The sequence below is a fragment of the Puma concolor genome, unplaced genomic scaffold (genome assembly GCF_028749965.1).
Source record: "Puma concolor isolate L17-30 unplaced genomic scaffold, mPumCon1.1.hap2 unalloc_scaffold_22, whole genome shotgun sequence".
In the NCBI taxonomy this organism is placed as follows: Eukaryota; Metazoa; Chordata; class Mammalia; order Carnivora; family Felidae; genus Puma; species Puma concolor.
Window position 1 is genome coordinate 267,445 of NW_028240228.1, and position 17,703 is coordinate 285,147.

At 37.7% G+C, this 17,703-nt stretch overlaps 1 protein-coding gene across 1 annotated transcript in view; it reads left to right on the forward strand.

Moving 5' to 3' along the window:
* Window positions 1-17,703, forward strand: part of LOC147571554 (uncharacterized) — a 197,300-nt gene that overhangs the window by 43,070 nt on the left and 136,527 nt on the right. The window contains 5 exon segments of the mRNA XM_086696292.1: window positions 3,410-3,481; window positions 10,468-10,962; window positions 12,995-13,033; window positions 13,273-13,371; window positions 14,609-14,680. Coding sequence (XP_086552418.1) covers window positions 3,410-3,481; window positions 10,468-10,962; window positions 12,995-13,033; window positions 13,273-13,371; window positions 14,609-14,680 — 777 coding nt within the window.

Here is a 17,703-nt window from a genome sequence, read left to right on the forward strand (position 1 = left end):
TAGGTTCTGTGTTAGGTAGGCTTGGGGTGGAGAGAAGATAGCACCTATAGGATGTGATAATGTGAGAGAGATCAGGAGTCCACGGGAATAGAAAACAAAACGAAAATCAACTGCCAGCGTATAAAGCACTCAGGAATCTTCAAATTTTGGAGGGAGTATTGATTGCTGTTCATATAATGTATGGTGTGGGGTCGGGGCTATTTTACTTAAACATTAAAGGAAAGGACACCCTCAGAATGCCAAAAGTTTTGGGTTACCCCGGTAGTGGATATGGATTCTTCTGTGACAGAATTTTGAAGTAAGGAGTGATATAAGTCAGTTATCCCACTAGTGGAAGCCATAGCACCCTGGTATAGGTACTGTTTTAACATCTTGTTTTTGTATTTGGTTTGGTTTTTTGGAGCAATACTGATACCATGGAGAATATCTTCATGAGTATGCATGATGAAGAGGAATGCCGCTGGAATTTGCAAGGAAGTCCAACAAGCATTTGCTTCATTAAGATCTGGCAAGAGGAATATGGAAAATCACTGTGTGACAGTTCTGGTAGTTTGGTTTCTGAGATAGGATATTGGTGCAGTAGTTTTTTCTCTCGTGGTATTTACCGATCTAGTAATTGAACTGGGTGAAAAGTAGTAACTAGCACGATTTTTGATGAGAAGGTCTTTGATATTGTGGAGCTATTGTGGAGATTATGGAAATGTGTTAATAGTCATTTTACACCTTCAAAGTAATGTTGCCCTGAATATGACTTTGATGATGAGGATAATTTTTTTTCACATTAGATAGTTACATTTTCCAGGTTGAATGGAAAGGAAAGTTCCAATATGAGCTTCCTCCAGAAGGACAAATGTAAGAGTGGGAAGCTGTTTTGAACTTCTCTTATGAAGTAAATGCTACCTGTAACTATACTGATTGTCTCAGTCTCAACCAGGAATTATTCATTGAGGTTTTGATAAGCTAGGTAGGGGTCAAAATAGTAATTTCAGATTCTGTAATGCTTATTTGGCCACCAGAGACTATATAGATGGATAGTATTTGTCTTAGAGGTGTGTGAGAAATGTTTGTCATTGCATAGAAGAAGGAATAAATTTGAGCGAGAGCTAGTAAATCTGTAAATGGTTGGCTACTGCATGCTCACTGCAATGTTGGACCTCTTTCCAGAAAGGGGAGTTCTTTAAGTAGAGACCAGATATAAACAATACAGCCTTCTCCATTGGATTAATTTATGGATGATCCAACAGAATACTTTTCACTGATCAAATTCAGGAGTTTGAGGGCTGAAGCCTTGAATGATTTTAGGACTTATGCTTTGATCTAAGAACTTGGGATATGGACTCTACAGAAGTTCCAGAAGTTCACTGGGGTGTTAGAACCACAACCAAGAACAGAATGAGAATAAGTACCAAGAAAATAAAAAAACAGAATGTAAGAGTGGCGCCTGGGTGGCTCAGTCAGTTAAGCGTCCAACTTCGGCTCAGGTCATGATCTCGTGGCTCATGAGTTCAAGCCCCATGTCAGGTTCTGTGCTGACAGCTCAGAGCCTGGAACCTGCTTCAGATTCTGTGTCTCCCTCTCTCTCTGCCCCAACCCACTTGCATTCTGTCTCTGTCTCTCTCAAAAATAAAGAAACATTAAAAATTAAAACAAAACAAAACAAAACAAAACAAAACAAAACAAAAACCCAGAATGTAAGAAGCAGTTCTAATCAGAAGACAACTTAACATCAATTGGGCTAGCACTTCTTTGGTTGGTCAAATACTTACTTGCTTTGCAGTGATTTAAAGTCCTGGACCTGACATAGCTTACCAATTTTTAAAGAAGCAGAATGAAGCAATCTTACCCAACACCGAAACCATAGTGTATATAATAATTCTTGGACTCAAAAGGCACTTTAAAAACTGGCATCTTCTTTTCAGGGTCTTTGCTTATGCTTATAACTGAATAGTTGATTTTTTAGGCATAGGCTGAAGAACGAACCTAGTATTTTTTTTTTAAATTTTTTTTTTCAACGTTTTATTTATTTTTGGGACAGAGAGAGACAGAGCATGAACGGGCGAGGGGCAGAGAGAGAGGGAGACACAGAATCGGAAACAGGCTCCAGGCTCTGAGCCATCAGCCCAGAGCCCGACGCGGGGCTCGAACTCACGGACCGCGAGATCGCGACCTGGTTGAAGTCGGACGCTTAACCGACTGCGCCACCCAGGCGCCCCCCTAGTATTTTTATAAGTAGGTAAGTCAACACCTGGTCTTTCTCACTCACCTTGGATGTCAAGCGAAGCCAGACATTTGGAGGCAAGAACTATTGGGTGTCCAATTGGAACAACATTATTTGAGGTCACTGTCTCTGACCCCATTCTCTGTCATACACTGTCCAAGAAGGAAAATGGTTTGAGACAGAGGCAAGGGCAGGAATGGTAGGAAGTTATAATTATGGGAGTGCTGTACATGTGTAAGACGCCAAGTAAATGGTTTACTGCTATCCACAATGTAGACATTGCATGATTCTTTACAGCCTTTAGTATATTTATTCATTCAAAAATATTTTTTTAATTTAATTTTTTATTTTTTTAAATTTACGTCCAAATTAGTTAGTATGTAGCGCAAGGATGACTTCCGGAGTAGATTCCTTAGTGCCCCTTACCCATTTAGCCCACCCTCTCTCCCACAACCCCTCCAGTAACCCTCAATTTGTTCTCCATGTTTACAAGTCTCTTATGTTTTGTCCCCCTCCCTGTTTTATCAAAAATAATTTTTAAAAAATAATTTTTTTAAAGTCTGTTTATTTATTTTGAGAGAGAGACAGTGCAAGTGGGAGAGGGGCAGAGAGAGAAGGAAAGAGAGAATCCCAAGCAGGCTCTGCACTGTCAGCGCAGAGCCCAACGTGGGGCTCGAACCCATGAACTCTGAGATCATGACCTGAGCCCCAATCAAGAGTCAAACACTCAACTGACTGAGCCACTCAGGTGCCCCTCAAAAAAATTAGTTTTTAAGTGCTAGGAAGTATATAATTTGCTAGGCATTGGGGAAACAAATGACATCCTGTACTCTTGAAGAGCTCACAATCCAGTGAGAAAGACAAAAGAGCTAAAACTTGAAATTCTACCTATAGTAAATTCTCAAAACACTATTTATTAAATGAATGAAATATTAACCTGATTACCTAGCTGTGGAGCTTAAAATGTGACTAATTTCTTTTGATGGGAAACTCTTTTATTAAGGGAAAAAGACAATAATGGTCTTTTATGTTTCAGTGTGTACTGAGCTATTAACAATTCTAGATATTATTCACAACCTCTGTTCCTACTTTCACACATCTCTGTGTTGTTTTTGTATTAGAATGGGATGGAAACTAGATTTGTGTTCAAAAAAGAAATAACAGTACTTGAACTTACTCTTTCTATTACAGGTAACCACATGGTGGATATTAGAGATATTCTATTTATTTTGGATGAACTACAGCACCAGTATGAAGATTTTTGTAAGTGAGCTCTCGTTGCTACAGCAAGTATTATTTATAAATAAGTTGCCTTTAAATTAAATCCTAATTTGTAGGTTTTATCATATGGACTCTGAAAGCCTTCTCTGACCCCATGACTCTAACTCTTTAAAATTTTTTTTTTAATGTTTTATTTATTTTTTGAGAGCAAGAGAGACAGAGCGTGAGCGGGGGAGGGGCAGAAAGAGAGGGGGAGACACAGAATCCAAAACAGGCTCCAGGCTCTGAGCTGCCAGCACAGAGCCCGACGCGGGGCTCGAACTCACACACTGCGAGATCACGACCTGAGCTGAAGTTGGACGCTTAACCGACTGACCCACCCGTGTGCACCCCCCCCCATAGATAACTCTAAACTCTAACTCTTTAGATAAAAGTTTAAATCCTAAACATACCTAATCAGTATTGATTATGTAACTACCATAATTTTCTTTTATCTTTCCCTTAATATTTTGCAACATGAAGTCAACTTTAAAACAAAATAATAACACTAAGAAAAAAAAACGTAATTTGCAACTTGTGGGTCATTCTGACATCCTGACATTGACAGTTAAAAATTTTTAATATAGGGGTGCCTGAGTGGCTCAGTCAGTTAAATGTCCAAATTCGGCTCAGGTCATGATCTCATGGTCCGTGAGCTCAAGCCCCTCATCAGGCTCTGTGCTGACTGCTCAGAGCCTGGAGGCTGAGGCAGATTCTGTGTCTCCCTTTCTCTCTCTGACCCTCCCCTGCTTGTGCTTTGTCTGTCTCAAAAATAAATAAACATTAAAACATTTTTTAAAAATTGTTTTTAGTATATTATTCAGTATCATTCATGATTAGTTTTGTTTTTCTTCATTAAGTACGTTTTTAAAAATCTCTTCCTGTTGCACATGGTGTCACTCCCTTTTCTTTCTCTGTCCGGACATCCTTTGGTCAAGATTATCTATGTGTATAATTTTAAGCTCAATTTGGCTCAGTTGGTTGAGCGTCTGACTTCAGCTCAGGTCGTGTTCTCACGGTTCGTGAGATCCTCAGCTGCTTCGGATTCTGTGTCTCCCTCTCTCTCTCTTCCTCCCCTGCTCACAGTCTGTCTCTGCCTCTCTCAAAAATAAATAAAGATTTCAAAAGATTAAAAAAAAAGAATTATATAGTTCTAATAAACTTGCTACAAATAGAGCAGCCTCTTGCCTGATCCTTTCCTCAGTTTCTCCAGAGGCAAACATTTTAGCTGATTACCTGATATTTGTTTTCATGACTGTAAATAACATGTTTGTATTGCTTCTTGTTGATTTTTTTAAATTTTGGGTAGACCTAGTAAACTCCCTAATATGAAAAATAAGGATTTAGCTCTGTTTCATTTTCCCTGTCCCCACCACATCCACTTCCCATACCTATCCATCCTCCTAATATAGTCATAGGGTAATTGAGTAAGTTTTAATTCTGTATTTATGTGAATATATTTATGTACACACTATTCACTGCTGAGCCACATGTAAGTATCTTGTGGCTACTTTCTCTTTCTGTACAATTTTTCCCTCTTTGAGTTGTCTTACTTACTTATTTGCTTGGTTTAAAAAAAAAGTATATATATTACTGATTGAAGCTTAAACTCTGCCAACTGTCTAAATATCCTCTTCGTAAGTTTGTCTGCACAAGGTATTCTAGTAGTTTTGTCTTCTTGAAGAAATCTTCTTTAGAGTATTTTGATGTTCTTCAGTATGAATTTGTTGCCCTCTACATTTTGTGTGCAACTGTCATCTTGAGATCTTTCTTCATTAACATGCTGGAGACTTTTCACTTCTCTCCTCCTATGACAGATTCTGTCTTCGTATTTTATGGATGGTTTGGGTACAGAATTCTAGATTGTAAATAATTTTCTATGTTTTCTAGTTTTCAGTATTGCCATTGAAGTGCAAAATTTTCTGACTCTTGACTTTGACACTGATTTTTTTTTTTTTTCAAGCGTATAGGATATTTTCTAGTCTTCTGAAAGTCTCCTGGAAAGAAGTTTCTTTGTAACGATTGTGCTGAATACAGCGTCCTTTGATTCTGGAAAATTAAAATAATTTGTTGATGATTTCCTTTCCTCTATTTTTTCTGTCTCTGTGGAAATCTTGATATTTGGATATGTGACATAATGGGATGATTCCTTTTTTTTTTTTTTTAACCTTTTTCTCTTATCTCTTTGTTATGCTTTATTTATTTATTATTTATTTATTTATATTTATTACACGAGTGGGAGTGGAAGAGGGGCAAAGGGAGAGGGAGAGGGAGTCTTAAGCAGGCTCCACACCCAGCGCAGAACCCAACATAGGGCTCAGTCTCACGACTGTGAGATCATGACCTGGGCTGAAATCAAGAGTCGGATGCTTAACTGACTGAGCCACCCAGGTGGCTTCTGAGAGAGTTCCTTAAATTTATCTTCCAATGCTTCTATTTCGTTTTTCATTTGTACTTTTAAATTTCCAATAATTTCTTTCCCCTCTGTTATTGTATTATAATAGCCTCCTCTTATTTCATGGGCATTTCTATTGTTCCACAAACAATATCTTCTGTTGCAACTACGAACTTCTGTTGCAGTGCTTTCGAGATTTCCTTTTTCATTCATATTCTGTCTCCTCCAAGGTATTTTTTTCTGTTTGTTTTTCATTGTAGAACTGTTCCTCAAATGTCTGGTGATCTTTGGTTGTCTACTCATATTTGAGAATGGTGAACTCAAAAGCTATTTGGAAGCTCTGAGACTGAGGGCAAAACTAGCTGATTATGAGCTGTAGGATAGTGATTCTTAACCAGAGATGATTTGGAGATTTCCCCCACCCCCCACCCTGAACTTCCCCTTCCCCCAGGAACATTTGGAAACATTTGGAGACATTTTTGGTCATCACAATCTGTGTTACTGGCATCAAGTGATGAGAGGCCAGGGATGCTTCTGAGTATCCTACAATACACAGGACAGCTCTCTCAATAAAGAAGTATCTGTCTCTGGGGCGCCTGGGTGGCGCAGTCGGTTAAGCGTCCGACTTCAGCCAGGTCACGATCTTGCCGTCCGTGAGTTCGAGCCCCGCGTCGGGCTCTGGGCTGATGGCTCAGAGCCTGGAGCCTGTTTCCGATTCTGTGTCTCCCTCTCTCTCTGCCCCTCGCCCGTTCATGCTCTGTCTCTCTCTGTCCCAAAAATAAATAAACGTTGAAAAAAAATTAAAAAAAAAAAAGAAAAAAAAAGAAGTATCTGTCTCAAAATGCCAGTACTGCTGAGATTGAGAAACCCTGCTATCATCGGCTGGTCTGGCTGGGCTATTTGCCTGGAAACCCCTTAATATGACTGTCTTTAGGGTATATTTCCTTTTGAGATGGTCAGAGTGTTCAAAGAAACTTTGAATATCCTTCCCGGAGGTATAGCCTTGCTTCATAGAATTCCAGGTGTTAAATAAGACGAAAGACTGAAGTTCCCATTATTCAGTGTAAGCCTCCCTCCGAGTTTTGCAGGTAACACTCCTACCCTCTATTGTGTTTAGTATTCCATAATCCAGAGACCTTGTGTTTAACCCTTTCTGATGAATTGTCACTTTCCTGCTGGAGTAGGAGAAGATCAGTAACTGGCTGTGCCCAGTGGATAAAAGTGAATATCTGGCCGTGTGAAGAGACCCTAGGTATCAAATTACTACTTAAAGGGATTTTAACCAGTTCTTTCTTTTTAGCTTCACTCTTACCCTCACTTTTAGACGTACCTAAATGCTACTAATTTATGAACTTTTGGAGTTTTTGTGTTATGAATTGGGTTCCTTCTTGGCTTTCCCCATTCTGCCTTATGGTTCAGCCTTTTCAGGTCTACTAAGTTCATCCGCTTTCCAGATTCCAAAATTTAATTGTAGTAGTTTCTTTTCCTCTTCTTTTTGTTATTATGGATTTGTGATGGTTTAAAAATTCCTTTAGTTTATTTTTGAGAGAGAGAGAGAGAGAGAGAGAGAGAGAGCGAGCCGGGGAGGGCAGAGAGAGGGGAAGACACAGAATCCAAAGCAGGCTCCAGGCTTCAAGCTGTTAGTACAGAGCCTGATGTGGGGCTCCAACTCACAAACCGCGAGATCATGGCCTGAGCTGAAGTTGGACACCTAACTGACTGGACCACCGAGGCATCCCCAAAATTCCTTAGTTTAAATGGAGTGTTTTGGGGCGCCTGGGTGGCGCAGTCGGTTAAGCGTCCGACTTCAGCCAGGTCACGATCTCGCGGTCTGTGAGTTCGAGCCCCGCGTCAGGCTCTGGGCTGATGGCTCAGAGCCTGGAGCCTGTTTCCGATTCTGTGTCTCCCTCTCTCTCTGCCCCTCCCCCATTCATGCTCTGTCTCTCTCTGTCCCAAAAATAAATAAACGTTGAAAAAAAAAAAATTTAAATGGAGTGTTTGAAGGCTGTTCAATTTGCTATTTTTACCTGAACGTTTCAAAGTTTATTTTGAGGGGCACCTGGGTGGCTCAGTCGGCTAAGCGTCCGACTTCGGCTCAGGTCATCATCTCACGGTCTGTGAGTTCGAGCCCCGCATCGGGCTCTGTGCTGACCTCTCGGAGCCTGGAGCCTGTTTCGGATTCTGTGTCTCCCTCTCTCTCTGACCCTCCCCTGTTCATGCTCTGTCTCTCTCTGTCTCAAAAATAAATAAACGTTAAAAAAAATTAAAAAAAAAAAAAAAACAAAGTTTATTTTGAATTCTAATTTTGTCTTTGATGTAGAAGTTTTTTCATTAATTATTCTTTTCTGACATAGATATTCCTAATAATCACATACCCACTCCCATGCATAATAATTCATGTTATTCATTCTTCTGTATCTTTGCTGATTTTTAAAAAAAATTTTTTTTTTTAACGTTTATTTATTTTTTTGGGACAGAGAGAGACAGAGCATGAACGGGGGAGGGGCAGAGAGTGAGGGAGACACAGAATCAGAAACAGGCTCCAGGCGCCGAGCCATCAGCCCAGAGCCCGACGCGGGGCTCGAACTCACGGACCGCGAGATCGTGACCTGGCTGAAGTCGGACGCTTAACCGACTGCGCCACCCAGGCGCCCCTCTTTGCTGATTTTTTTTACTAGTTCTGTTATAGAGAAAGGAACATTGTCTCCAAATATAATTGTAGATTTGTCTATTTCTCCGTTCAGTTTTGTCAGGTTTTGGTTCATGCATTTTGAAGCTCTGTTGCTAGGTGAATTCACATTTAGAATAGTTCTATCTTCTTGGTGAGCTGATTCTTTTATCATTATGCAATATGTATGTGATCACTGGTAATTTTCTTTTCTCTCAAGTTTACTTTTTCTGATTCTAATATAACTCCAGTTTTCTTTTGATTAGTGCTTAGATGGTAAGTATTTTCCATCCTTTTACTTTTAACCTTCTTATATCACCAGTCTTGAAGTGTTTTGTAAACCACACAGAGTTGGGTGATGTTTTTTGTATTTATTTGTATAATTCCTATATTTTAATTGGAGTGTTTAAATCATATGTAATGTAATTACTTATACATTCAGACCAGGTATACCATATTATTATTTGTTTTCTATTTTTTCCTCTGTTTTTCAACCATTTTATCCCTTCTTTTTTGGGGAGCATTTTTTTAGTATGTGAATTTATTCCATATGTATTTTCACTATATCTCTGTATTTTTCCAGTGGTTGTTTTAAGGATTATAGTATACATACTTAACCTTTTCTAGTATACTAAAATAAATATTTTACCACTTCAAGTGGAATATAGAAGTTTTACCATTATATAGACCTTTTTACCCTCCCTCCGTTAAGCTGTAATTTTATTATGTATTACCACTATACACACTGAAAGCTTCGGACAATGTTTTATAAGTTTTGCCTTCAATGATCAAACATATTTTAAACTTCTAAGAGGAGAATAATAGTCTATCATAAAATCAAGTATTATAACATTTGAAATACTTTAAAATGTGTTATTCAAATGTAAGGTACTATTCTGAGCCGTCAGATGAATTTTATAAAGGAAGCCCCAGTGGGACATTGTATTAATATCTTTCTGAAGAGGTTATTTTATATATAAACTATTTTTTCCCACAAGTACTGAGAATCTTTAGGAGAGTAAATATTTGTATTCTGATGTTAAATTAAAAACAATTTTTTTAATGTTTATTTTTGAGAGAGAGGGAGACAGAACGTGAGTGGGGGAGGGGCAGAGAGTGAGGGAGACAGATTCTGAAGCAGGCTCCAGGCTCTGAGATGTCAGCACAGAGCCCAATGTGGGGCTCAAACCCATGAGCAGTGAGATCATGACCCGAGCCGAAGTGGGATGCCCAACGAACTGAGCCACCCAGGTGCCCCTGTATTCTGATTTTATAAGTAAAAATTTCCCCACTCCAACTTCCTTATACTTCAGTATGCTCATAACTAAGGGATTTGTAGCTGTATTGGCATATTTAGCCTATAATCTTTCAAAATTGGCAGAGTGGGGAATGAGAACTACAAACTTCAGTAGGCTATCACTTTTGATTTGGTGTAACTTCAAATAGCTTTGGATAAAAGAATTTAAATATATTAAACCAGAAGATTATATTTAAAAATTTTTTTCAACGTTTATTTATTTTGGGGGGGACAGAGAGAGACAGAGCATGAATGGGGGAGGGGCAGAGAGAGAGGGAGACACAGAATCGGAAACAGGCTCCAGGCTCCGAGCCATCAGCCCAGAGCCTGACGCGGAGCTCGAACTCCCGGACCGCGAGATCGTGACCTGGCTGAAGTCGGACGCTTAACCGACTGCGCCACCCAGGCGCCCCCAGAAGATTATATTTAACCTAGTTAATATTTCAGTCTTAGTTATCAGCTCTGTTAGTTTTTCAACATATTAACCTTATTTAACTTTTTAAACTGTGTTTATTTAAGCAATTGATAATTTCTTGAATAGTTTTCATGAGGACTTAGTTGTTACTTTTTAAAAACTATTACAAATGGTACAGGTAAATAGAATAATTAAATATGTTTCTCTTGCTTAGCAGTTATGGAATCATCAGCCTTGGATGAGTCTACTTCAAACAGAAAGTTATCAAATATATCAGAATGTTATCCACAGTATAGGATGAAAAGCAGTTTCTCTTCCAGACTACGTGAACCATCATTATTCCCAAAGTTAAATAGAAAACACCTCCAATATCATAAAGTTATGGAGGATAATGATTACCTTGAATTTAAAAGATCAAAAAATCCTTTGCAAAGAAAAAAAATCCTAAATGGGGTTGATAGCAGTGATATAGGATTCTGGGAACCATATTCAAAGGATGGCATAAACTTTAAGAAAAGTTCAGAGAAGATTGAAATTCATGACTCAAAGTCTACGTCACATAGCTTGAAGAGCATCACAAGCCTCAAAAAGTCTCTGGATAAAAGTGATCATTTTAGTACCCCCAAACTTCAGAAGCCAGCTGTGAGAAGGCATTCCAGCCTCCTAAAACAGGTTTCGTCGAAAGAAAAGATTGCAGTGAATGCTCTGGGTCAGTATCATATATGTAAGTCAAAATATAGGTCCTGGAGTTCTTGAGTCATCACAGAAACAAGCTGAATTAACCATTGATTAGACCGTTGTTTGCATTTCATTTGTCAATACTAATGAGTAATCACCACTTCTGGTATATAGACCAGTGTATGTAACACTGTGGTTTTAAGTTGTGCCTTTTCAGATGGTTGTGTTCCCTTTTTCAGATGCCTAACTTTGACCAAGAAGTTTATTCAGAGATTAATCCAACTCACTCAAGTTCCCTAGAAATAGAGGGCCTGTTTTCTTTTGGAAATGCTTGTTTTATAATTTTTAAGCTAAATATGTAAGGAGTCTATGTGAAATTTTTGTTCAGGTTCCATCATTTAAATATATGATATCCATATCCAATATGATATGATAATGCTTCAGATATCATCTCTTTTGGACATGGGAATATGAGGAAAGATAAAATAACTACTATTTTACAGTTTGGTTCCCCAGGGCGTTATGGTCTTTCTCCAAGATGAGCAAGGTTTTCCAACCAATGTATAGTTTCCTCCTTCCGTGGTACCTCTATCACAGAAGTCCTGTGTGTGGAACTTAATTAAATACTCCTTCCTATAGTCCTTGGCTGAAGTTACTTAAGTTGTTTATTTTCTTGAAAGAGACTTATCTTTTTATTGCATTTAATATTGAAGGCAATTGTTAAAATGAGTGCTTAGTGAAATACTAGTGGTTCTTACACAGTAATACATATTTTAAACAACTCAGTTGAACAGAAAGTGTGCTCTTTTAAGGAGGCACAACAATGTTCTTTCTGATTCCTTTACCGATACGCTACTATTACTCTGTGCCTCATTCCTAATTCTGAGTTCTTTATATTCCAGTAAGATGAAAACCCTTGTTAAAGGAACAGTGGAGTAGTAGGCATTTAGCCCTTGGGTAGAAGAAGCCTGTGGAAGAAAGCGCTTATCTATCTTGCTGGTGTCGCCAACCTTTGCCATACTTAATATTCTTTGTAAAGAGAAGTGTGAAATCGTTTATCTGGTATAACTTCTCAAGATAAATTGATGGTAATTGAACATTTCTGAAATGTGACTGTCATTGGATATACATTTTAAAAACATTTTTAACTTTTCATTGTTATGATAATTTTTAAATCATAAGAATTACACAAAGGGAAAGACGTTTCTATATACTCTTCATCTCGTTTTCCCAGGTGTTAAGATCTTGTATAATCACAGTACAGTGAACTAAATCAGGAAATTGACACTGATACAATATTATTTATATTCTGAAGATCTTATTCAAGTTTTTTCAATTGGTCCATAAATGTATTTTTCCTGGTTCAAGGTCTCATCTAGGATCACACATTACATTCAGTTGTCACGTGTCCCTTAGTCTCCTCTGACCTAGGATAATTTCATGACCATGACACTTTCGAAGAGTATTGACTAGTTAATTTGTAAAATGTCCCTCATTTTGGGTTTTCCTTATATTTCTTCGTAAGTTCAGGCTATGCATTTTTGGTGGGAATTACAGAGAAGTGATACTATGCCTATCTCAGTGCATGATATGAGGGGACTCACGATGGCCATGTGTATCTCCTGCGAAGATTGTATGATTTTGAAGATTGTGAACTGAAAACATGGTAGCCTAAAATGATGGGAAGGGGAAGAACTCTCATTGTTTGCTTGGAATCCTGGAATTTAAACTAAACACTTTGTTGTTGTGATCTCTTGAACTCGTTCATTATATTTCAATCAGAACCAAGCAGCATTGGCTGGGTCACTGGAACAGGCTGTTCCTCCAAACAAGTAGTTTATAAACATTTATAGAACTTCAAGATTGTTTTCTGTTTGAGCTATATGGGAAATATTTAGGTATAATGTAAGACACAACAGAAATACGAAGAAAAAAGCAGTCATATGAGGTAATAATAATTAGATAAAACTTGTTTTCTAATTGCTAAAGACTTTGGGTGCTAATTATTGCTTAAGACACATAAATTCTGTGGCTGAATAGTTTTCTACATTTTGTATATTTAGAAAACATCTGTGAAGCTATCAATAAACTCCAAGAAAATTGCATTGCTACAGAAGAACTTCAGTCAGGGGCGCCTGGGTGGCGCAGTCGGTTGAGCGTCCGACTTCAGCCAGGTCACGATCTCGCGGTCCGTGAGTTCGAGCCCCGCGTCGGGCTCTGGGCTGATGGCTCAGAGCCTGGAGCCTGTTTCCGATTCTGTGTCTCCCTCTCTCTCTGCCCCTCCCCCGTTCATGCTCTGTCTCTCTCTGTCCCAAAAATAAATAAACGTTGAAAAAAAAAAATTTAAAAAAAGAAGAACTTCAGTCCATTTTGCCTTCAATAGGAGTTACTTTATCAGACAAAGAGTTCAAGGAGATTGTGGCAAAGACTGCTCAAAATGGTGAGACTGATAATACCAAACTTTTTGAAAAAATTAGATACTTTTATGGGATAGTATTAAATGATGGAGTAAGTTCTCAACTAGGAATGGAACAGAATGGGCCATGCTAAAGAAGATTCTAAAAGAACAGATATAAAAATGGAAAGTGGAAAAAAAATTCCTGGAAAATCTGCCCTAATGGATTGGTTTGGAGGGACTAGTCCTTTTATAGCTCAGAATTGTTATGTAACACTCTATCACTATCCCTAGCTATGCCTTCCCGTATGGGACAGGTACTGGAAAGGCTGACCCAGTTGTGGGGAGGTTCAGGCAATAAGAGCACAAAATCCAAGGGGTACAAAAATCTCTGAGCAAATAGCCTAAGCATCCAAGAAGAAATAACTGGAGATTCCAAAATGGTAAGGAAGTGCTACAACTAGGAATTTAGGGCTAATGATACTTAACCAATCAAGGCAGATGATTAGCATCTAGATGTTAAATAGCATATCCCAGTCACCAGCCTAAGTTCAAGGCAGATTTTAAGTTTCCAGGAAGAGCTTTTGTATTGGAGAAGTTGTTTTATCATTAAGTAAGAACCATCCACAACAGAAGTTCAGCTGAGGAGAGGGCAGAGGCAACATTTTGGGGAAAGACTGACTTGGGAATATATTAGAAATGAATTCTTAGAACCTGAGCAAAATTTCTTAGCTAAGGCAAATGGGAAAGAAGATTAAAAAAAAAAAAAAAAATCTAAGGTGTAGGTAGGTGCTACTAAAATTATTGAGCCCTTTCATGTTGCTTATCAGGATTGGTAGGATCACTGTGGAGGGTGTATATCTAAAAATAGGTAGTTAATTGGATCAGCTGATAGTAATGGGGACACTTGGGTCTGTCAGGATTGGTCAGTATTGTCAAGGTGTCTTAATGGATAGCATTTTGACTGGGTTTTCATGATGGTATGAAATAGACTCCTTAAGTTTCTCATGGTCCATCTATATGGTCACCTTTCCTTTTTCCTATATCTATCAAAAATTGAGGACCTAGCTCAGTCCATTGCACTTTATAATAGGTGTTTAAAAATTATTGAGTAATTATCAAAATGAAACGAACTGACCTAATTCAGAGACAGGATATGAAAGGAGAAATAGAATTACGATGAAGTGAAGAAGTAATTTTTTTTCATAGTTGTATGAAACTATGAATTTACCTTTTATGCAAAAATATAAAGAATGCATGATCTAAAGTCTTTATTTTACAGGAAATGGAATGGTGAAGTTAGATGACTTTATGAGCGCTCTCTCCAAGGAGCAAAGTCTCCCTGAATGTGATGGTAGGTAGGAAATTTATTTTAAAATGATTTGGAGGAAAGAAGTGGTTAGGTTGAAAAGAGGTTCAACTGAACCGAGTTTGCTTTTTGGGTAGGTACTTAATAGTTCTGAAATTCTCAGGCAAGCCATGAAAACTTGATGTATTAGGGTAGTGATAGCTAACTTGCTTCCCTCACAGAATTGTTAGATGGATTTTAAAAACTGTAAAGTACTACACAAATGTAGAGTAAGGTAATGAGGAATTCCAATAGGGGATTAGCCCCATTTTTAGCAATGGATGGGTGATTTGATTTTTAATTTTTTTATAAGGAACTTGTTTGAATGAAATACTGGTTGTGTTTCCCTTGTTTTAGAACATTTCTAAAAAAAATTGTATTAAGCTATAATTTACATACATAAAACTCACTCACGCACTAATTTTCATGAAATGTATAGAGTCATACAATCAACACCACAATCAGTTTGTTAAAAATTTTTGCTTGCAATGATTTTGGGTTTTTATGCAAATAATTAAATATTTTTCAGCAAGATTAACATGAGAAATGAAAGATACTAAGCCTTGGTGTTTTTATTTCCTTTTGTTTATTCATATGCTGAAAAGGAAAGATAAGCTTTTTGTGTCTTCCCAAAGGATTTCTCAGATAGAGAAAAATTAATCCAAAGGAAGAGATTTTTTCTCTCATACTTACATGAAGTCTCATGTTAAAAACTACATTATTGTGGCGCCTAGGTGGCTCAGTCAGTTAAGTGTCCGACTCTTGGTTTCGGCTCCGGTCATGATCTCACAGTTTGTGAGTTCAAGCCCTGTGTTGGACTTCTTGTGGACAACACAGGGCCTGCTTGGGATTCTCTCTTTCTCTCTCCGCCCCTACCCTGTGTGCTCTCTCTCTCTCAAAATAAATAAACTTAAAAAAAAAAGCTACATTATAATTTGTCATGAATTGCTTAAGTGGTGTTCTTAAAGACACTATTAGCAAATTTCTTGAGTGCTTTACCTTGTAATCATTCATTCACGAACTCAGTCACCGTTTCATTGCTGTTTTGTGAAGTAGTGTCTTGGTTGTAGCCGACTCCTCCCTCCCATTTCCCCCATTATACTGTTTTTAAAATTTATTTTATTTTAACGTTTTATTTATTTAAATAATCTCTACACCCCACATGGGGCTCAGACTCACAACCCCAAGATCAATTGTCTCATGCTCTTTGGACTGAGCCAGCCAGGTGCCCCTAAAATTTATTTTTAATGGTGGTATCTGACACGTAACATAAAATTTGCCATCTTAACCATTTGTAACTGTACAGTTCAAGAACATTAGGGTTAAGTATATTCACACGGCTGTACAACGAATCTCTAGAACTTTTTCACCTTGCAACACTGAAACTCTATACCCAGTGAACAACAACTACCCATCTGTGCCTCTCCAGCTTCTGACGACCATCATTCTACTTCCTGTTTCTGTGAATTTGCCTACTCCAGATACTTGACTGGAATCATATAGTATTTGTCTTTATGAATGAATGGCTTATTTCACTTATCATAATGCCCTCAGGATTCATCCATGTTGTAGCACGTGTCAGATTTTTCTTTCCTTTTCGTGCTAATATCACATTGCATGTATATGCCACATTCTGTTTGTCCATTCACCCGTTAATAGACACCCTCTTGGCAATTGTGAGTAGTGCTGCTGTGAATGTGGGTATGCAAATACCTCTTTGAGCCCCTGCTTTCAATTCTTTGGGATATATAATCAGAAGTGGACACAATCCAGGTCTGTAACATTTCCTTCACTCCTAAAATTCTCTTGTGCCCATTTACCGTTAATCTCTACCTCCATTCCCAGGCGACCACTGATTTGCTTTCTGTTTCCATAAAGTTGCCTTTTTTTTTTTTTTTTTAACATTCAATATAAATGAAATCATAAAACATGTGGTCTTTTGTGCCTGACTTCACTTTTTTGAGGCTAATTCATGTTGTCGTATGTATCAGTGGTTTGTTCCTTTGTATGGTTAAATAAGTCCATATTACATTTTATAGGTATATTCCCTTTTGTTGATGGTTCACCAGCTTATGACATTTGCTTATTTGCAGTTTGGGACTGGTATGCATAATGTTGAAATTAACATTTGCATTGCAGTCTTTCTGTGGACATGTTTCCATGTCTTTTGGGTAGATTCCTAGGAGAATAATTGCTAGTGTGTATGGTAAATTTATGTTTTACTTTTAAAGAAATTACCAAACTGTTTTCCAAAGTGGCTCTACCATTTTCATTCTCACCAGCAATGTGTAAGGATTCTGGTTTCTTCCTATCCGCCACATGTAGGTATTATCTTTTTGTTTATAATCATTATAATAATTGTGTAGCGGAATTTCATTATGGTTCTAATTTTGCATTTCCCTAATGACTGATAATGTCAAATTTATTTGCACATGCTTCCCAGCTGTTCATATATCTTTGGTGAAATAGATATTCAAATCTTTGGCCCGCATTTAGAATTCCATTTTGATTCATCTATAGTGTTTCGGAGTATATCTCTCTGTATACCTTTTAAAGTTGTTGCTTCAGGTATATATACATAACTTATCACACTCTATTGGTGTCATCATTTTGCCAGTTCAAGTGAAATACAGAAGCCTTATCTCCATATACATCCCTCCCTCCTTCCTTTATGATATAATTATCTTAAATATTTCCTTACATATATTTAAAACCACATCAGGTGGTATTACTTTTACTTCAACCATCAGACTTGATTAAAAAATTCAAGAGAAGGAAAGCCTACTATATTTACCCATATTTTGACTTACCATTTTCTTTTTTCCTTCTTGATATTCCAGAGTTTTTTTTGTTTTATCCTTTGTTTTCTGTTTAAGAACTTCCTTTATCCATTCTTAGGTCTACTGACAACCAATTCTTTTAGTTTCCTCTCATCTGAGAACATCTTGATTTCCTCTTCCTTCCTCAAGAATAGTTTTTCTGAATATGGGATTTTACGTTGATAGTTCTTTACGTTCAGCACTTGAAAA